This window comes from Rhincodon typus, unplaced genomic scaffold, assembly GCF_021869965.1.
Source record: "Rhincodon typus isolate 14 unplaced genomic scaffold, sRhiTyp1.1 hic_rhity00012435, whole genome shotgun sequence".
Lineage (NCBI taxonomy): Eukaryota > Metazoa > Chordata > Chondrichthyes > Orectolobiformes > Rhincodontidae > Rhincodon > Rhincodon typus.
Genome location: NW_025978073.1, coordinates 1 through 6,663, shown reverse-complemented (window position 1 = coordinate 6,663; position 6,663 = coordinate 1). Strand labels below are relative to the sequence as shown.

The 6,663-nt window shown below is 43.0% G+C and overlaps 1 protein-coding gene across 1 annotated transcript; it reads left to right on the top strand.

Annotated features, from left to right (window-relative positions):
- Window positions 1-4,520: 4,520 nt before the first annotated feature.
- Window positions 4,521-6,331, top strand: LOC109938393 (ferritin heavy chain B-like; the record flags this gene model as incomplete). The annotated part of the gene is made up of 3 exons (XM_048594659.1): window positions 4,521-4,642; window positions 5,867-6,013; window positions 6,206-6,331. Coding segments are annotated over exons 1-3 (375 nt in total), but the record flags the coding sequence as incomplete, so codon positions are not given.
- Between the last annotated feature and the right edge of the window lie 332 nt (window positions 6,332-6,663).

Here is a 6,663-nt window from a genome sequence, read left to right as displayed (position 1 = left end):
CCTGGAACTAGTCGCCTTTGAGATGGTGAGCTGCTGCCTTGAGCCACTCTACTATTTTGTGAGTTTACACTCCATACCCTTAAAGGAAGGAAACAGCACTGACCCAGGAACAGTGAAGGGTCAGGAATGGCTCATGGACCTATCCTGGTCAAAAGGACCAACTGAGCAGAAAGGTGGAAGCCACTGGGGGGAAAAAGAAGGGATACTGTGCAAGCTGGCATTACAGTCAATTAAGCATTACCAACAAATCCAGGCACTTCTGGGTCTGAATAGAATAACTCTTCAAGGTTGTGCTTGTGGAAACTTGATTTCCATGTTAATTGTGTTTTCTTCAAGCTGTTCAGTAGTGCATTCAAATGGAGCAGGTGGGGCTTGAACCCATGGCTCCCTGACAAGGGGTAGGGACACTAGCACTGCTCCACCAGGGGCTTTTCAAGCACATCATGCTAAGTGTACATACTCGGGAGAGCAAATCTGACACACCCCCTGATTTGAACTGTACTGGTTTGTCAACTTTCACTAATGGTTAGGCTCCTGGGGAGCATTGACAAATGAAGGCCTGGGGTGCAGGTAAACAGTTCCTTGAAGGTGTGGAAGAAAACATTTGGGATACTTCCCTTCATTACTCAGTGTATTCAGTATAGGATTTGGGATGCCATGTTACAGCTGTGTAGGGCAGTGGTGAGGTCACCTTTTGGAATACTGCATTCGGTGATCATCTCCCTGCTGCAGGAGTGCTTTTCTGCTGAAAGCTCAAGGTTCAGGAAAAAGAAATGCAAGGAGGCAGAGCAAGCTGTGGCTAGCCACCTTGGACTGTCGGAGGCTGAGGGGAGACATGAGAATGTAAAATAATGAGGGGCATGGACAGAGTGACAAGCCAAAGATATTATTCCTAGAGTTGGGGAAAGCAGAGGGCATAGTTGAAAGATGAGGAGAGAGATTTTAAAACAGCACCTCGGCAGCTTTCCCACACAGGGTGGTGAATCTGGAATGAGCTGCTGTTGGAGGCTGGTCCAGCTACAACATATAGAAGGCACCAGGCTGGCTACATGAATAGGAAGGGTTCAGAGGGCTATAGCCAAACAGGAACAGACCAGTTTTGGCTATCTGGTGGGCACAGATGAATTTCGGGAAATGGTCAGTCTCAATGCTGAAGCTTATTCCAACTGAGGTATTATCAGTGCATCAGAAGGTTTATTCTAACATGTTTGTGGTTGAACCAAACAATGTATGCTCTTCATAAAGTTCAACAACTCAAGGAGGGGGACCTAAACTATTACAATATAAATGCCCTTTTCCACACGGTTGTCACCTGCAAGCAATAAAACCCATCCTACAATGCAATTGGTCAAAGGGCTGTGACAGACAACTAACAAAACAGTAGAGATGCCAACAGAAATATCAAAATGTCTCCCTCAAAACCAAAATGATGGAAATCAAATCCATAACCAAGGATGAGCAGACCACTGCCATTCTGTCAGGGTCAGGTCTTGTAAGGCAATTTTTATTTTTTTTTAATTTCAAGATCACCTACTAACTGAGCAGGAATAGCAGGGAGCAAAACTTGTTCTAGCATTGGGCATGGCAGAGATAGGAAATAATAACATTCTCTGGCATTTCTGATGATGATGATGATGGTAAGGGTTCTGCTGACATTCAGATTTTAGATGCTCCATTTTGGGAGACACAGCTTGAGTTCATGTTGTACTGCCAACGGCCAGAGGAAGTGTCTGATCATTTCATAGGTAGATGTAGAAGCAAAGGTATGAAGTGATTTCACTGGAGCCAATCTATGTGGAAAGCTTATGAACTCGGTGTCATCTGTACATCCATCGTTTCCGTGCGAAGAACCCTTCTAAACAAACACAAAGAATGTTCCCTTGATGCCCAGCTGGGTAAAGGAAGCAAGTTCAAAACAATGACTACAAGCCAGTAGCATCTGCCAGTGCTTGACTATGGAACAACTATTCCAATCCTTGAATCAGAATGTGGCTCATCTCACCCACCAAAGCACTGTCCATCCTTTCAAGAAACATCCAAGTTGTGTTCTACGAGAGCAGATTGGGTTCAAATCTGTTGGAAGTTCAATAGCCCAGAGAAGCAAAAGTTGTAACACGACAGCATGTGAAGAAGGACTAAGAAAGAAACAATGCCAAAGAAGCTTGGAACAGTATGTCAGCCAGGATAGATTCCAACAACAGAAGGACAGCATCATTGAGAACATGCCAAGATATCTGCGTCTTGTAGATACCATTCGCAGAAGAACTACACTTGAGCAAAACATTAAACTTCTTCAACTCATGACAGTGGAAAGGAATTATGGTCTTGTTTTCAACAGTACAAAAGATCAAATAGATTTGACCCAAATCAATTTATTCCATTGAATCTACTCATTGGATGGTATTGAACTTCATTCTACCATAACAAAACATATACATAAGATGCCGACACCAGTTAGAAATTACCTACAAAGGTGTCTCAATTTCTTTAACTTTCTCTGCCCACATGTTCTGAAATTTGCAACCACTCAGGAGTTATCTGCAAAAACGTGAGGCAAGACTATTAACCAGTCAGAGTGTACTTCAACATTGTATTATAAATTTCCTGCAGTGTATTTATTTGGATATGGACTCGAGAAAAACATGAGTATCTGTGGTTTATGTTACACAGACAACCAGGGAGGAAGCCAGGAACACCACCTATTCCCACAGAGCCAGTCACCACAGATATTCATCAAACTCTCTGGTGACTAATGAGTGACCATGTGATGTACATTAGTTTGGACAAAGTCCTTTGTGACTGATGGACATTCCCTGCATCTCAGGTCCATTTTGACCAAGACATCTGTCAATCTCCAGATACATTTTCAGTTCGGGCAGGTCAATTGTATCCGTTGATGGTGTCTGCCCCGAGAGGGCTGTGTGTGGATGGGGATCGGTCGATCCTGATGTCAATCACTAGTTGCCCGATCTGGCCCGTCAAACCCAAAGAGTTAAATCCAAAAACACAACTCATCACCTATTCCAGGACCAAACTGCTTAGAGCTACAGTGTGAAACAGTACAGAAACAAACCCTTCGGTCCAACTCATCCATCCTAAGAAGGTATCTCAAACTGAACTAGTCCCATTTGTCTGCATGTGGCTCATATCTCTTGTGGAGGGCCAGCCCAAACCTCCTCCAAATACATTAAGAGTGTCATTTTTTTTCTTGTTTTAAACGCAAGTGACAGGCATTGTGCTCCAGATGAAATTTGTTTGATCAAACTATTAACTTCAAGCAAAGCACACTTTATTTTTATCGTACAGTTGAAGTACAGACAAAACAGAAAGGAAAGTATTGGCTTACTTTTCAAAATGCTGAACAAAATAGTAGATACATTAACTATTATTAATTAACTGTTCCAACATAGTGACATACTATAAACACACCCTTGGCAAAGGCAGATTCAGTGAAATAGATTGTCTCACATGCAATTTGAACAGTCGGAGGAGAATTCCCAGCTTGTAGCTGTAACAGAGAGAGGAATAAGAGCTCCCACGGCCAGCTCGAAAACCTCAGCAACTGCTGAAAGCTAAAACTAAAAATCCTGGTTCATTGGGAGCTTGACCAACCACTCACCCACTTCCCCATGCCTAAACCACCCGCCCACAACTCCCCACTTAACCACACCCTCAAGCAACTCAACTCAGGTTGCTTCTATTGTTCCAACTGCAATAAAAAACCTCAATGCCTCACAAGCTGGTTACTTTATTGACTTTGAGTGGAGTGCTCTCCACCTCTGTCTCCAACTTTCTTCATTTGAAACTAAAGTCAAAATACACCTCTTAAAGCCATTGTTTCGTCACACCTGCTAAACCCTTCCTATTCATGTTCCTGTCCCAATTGCTTTTAAATGTCTTTACCACGTCCTCTGGCAGTTCATTCCAAACATGCACCACCCTCTGCGTGAAAAACCTGCCCCTCCAGTCTCTTTCAGATCTTCTGGAATGAAACTAGTTGTAAACACTTGGGGTATCAGTGAAACACTTGAGGCAAAAGAACCATCTTTGGTCAGATGGGGGAAAAGTGCTTCACTAAAGGTATCATTTTTTAATCACTTCATTCCTGACCTAGAATAGACACTTTTTGAGCAACATGTTCAGGAGACAGTGGCACCTGACACTAGTGTCCTCAGATCCAGAGGTATGGACACTGCCACTACACATATCTATTTACAAATGACCAGCGAGCTTGGCCTGCGTTGACAAACTATCACTCCAAAAGCACTTGCATCATCAAGAATAATTTGCCAAACCTCTGTATTCCAAATCTCTGATTGGCTCTGGGTCTCAGCATTGTCCCCATAACACCCTTTCCCTTTTCATTGGTGCCGAGATTGATGGGACATTCCTGATTGGATGTTAGGAATTGTCAGTAATGATTGGTAATGTCATTCACTGGTTGAGTGCAGGATGTCCCCAGGAGTATAAATACAAGAGTTTGTGGTTGAGAGGTTTATTTTTTGAGTGGTCTAGGCAATAGTGAGTAGGTACAGTGAAGATGGCCTCCCAAGTGCGTCAGAACTACCGTGAGGACTGTGAAGCTGCTGTTAACAAGCAGATCAACCTGGAGCTCTATTCCTCTTATGTTTACCTCTCCATGGTGAGCCTTGAGAGTTCACTCTTTCTTGTTACTTTCTTTTGTTCACCATCCCCCACCACACAACCAAGGGCAATTCGGGGTGGGCAATATGTCAGTGATGTCCATGTCCTCTGTTTTATAGTTGTCCTTTTAATTATATCTGGGATGGATGGCTTAAAAAGAAACTCCAATGAGTTGACTTTTTTGAATGTTTCTTCCCTCTACAAACCTCCTATCCACTTAACTTATGAAGGAATTTTTTGTTAAGAGACTAACTACTGTGTATTCTCTTTCTTGGGTTTTACTCAAGTGTTTTATATTGGAATAAAATCCAAGGTTCCTTGTTGCTTCTTGGATGATCATTTTCATGATGCATAAACCTGCTCAATTTCTATTCCACTTCAGGTGAAGTGAATTGGGTGAATCACTAGTGAAGCAGTCACTATTTCAGTCCTCCTGCCTGTTTCTGAAGGAATATAATCCTGCTGTGTTGGCTTAACACTAGGTCCTTCAATGTTGACATTTGATGTTATTACTTCAATGACATGGGATTTTCTCTCAACTGATAGTAAGTTATTACTTTAAGGTTTTTGGTGAAAGGGTCTCTGATTATATTGCTTGGGTTGAGTACTGAAATAAATCTAGGCTCCTCGTTAAAATGGATTTTGGTCTTTTGACTCTCCTCGTGAGATTGAGGAAGTAATGGCTATTGAGGTGTTTGGTGCAAGTTGCAACTCATTAGCTCCTACTCTAATACACACAGGTCTAATGGGTTGTGACTACTTTGGCCATGTAAAAGTGGGGGTCACATTTGGAGAAGATGTTGAGTCCAGGGAGAAGTGATCTCCTTTGCTCACGTGAGTTGACAGATGTCACATGGCCCCCGGTAGACCTGCTCACTACTCTTAGTAAGATCATGGTTGTTTTGTTTGCATTCTACACTTATCCTGATAACCAGTAACTCTGCCTCAGTATCCACTTCTGATATTAGTCAACAACCTCCTCATCTCGGATTGAGTTTGAAAACCAAATGAAGCATCTCATCAGTCAGTCAAGAACTATCTTTTCTATTCCTAAACTATGATCTCTAGTTCTGAACTGTACACCCAGCCCATTGTCTTGACATTCAGGATGTGTACACTTCATTCTGTCTAGTCTGAAAAAACTACAGTCTTTTGCTGAAGTTCTGTCTGGATGAGATCTGGAGCTTGTCTGACTCTGTCCCTTTCTCCTCTTCTCCCACAGTCCTTTTACTTTGACCGGGATGATGTTGCTCTGCGTCACTTTGCTGAGTTCTTCAAGGAGGAGTCCCACGAGGAACGGGAACATGCTAAGAAACTGATGGCATTCCAGAATAAACGTGGTGGCCGAGTCCTCCTGCAGGATGTCAAGGTTGGTGTATCCTCCTACATTACAACTACCTGAACTAGACATGGATTTGAAGTTTGAATTTGCTGGGGTAATGCCAAAATGCTACATGGCGCACACTAGATCCGAGTTACAATCTCCTCTCACTGCATTGAACTTCCCTTCGTTTTTCACATTACTGAAGCATCTCCCTCTTTCTTCCTTCCCTCCCTCCAGAAGGCAGAGCAGGATGAGTGGGACAGTGGTCTGGGGGCAATGCAGAGAGCTCTGCAGATGGAGAAGGATGTGAACCAGAGTCTGCTGGATCTGCACAAACTCGCCTCTGGCAACATGGACCCTCATGTGAGTTCCTGATGAATTATCTGGTGTATTGAAGGTGATAATGGAATCTGCCCTGCACTCTCTGGTCAAGGTCCATGTAAGTTTGTGTTTTGGAGCAAACGTCACTTGTGCTACTTGTCTTGGGTACCAATGTCATTTGCTCGTGATGTTGAAGTATCTGGGGTGTAAATTATTATGGGGTTTGTTTCCAGTTAAATGGATTAACTTGACACCTGTGTGCAAGTCAGCTTTGCTCTGCCTTCTGTAATACTTGTCGCTGAGGAGGCAGTTTCCAGCCTGTTCTTGGAGGTAGCCATCCATAAATGGAAACCCCAAGAAAGATCAATCCAATC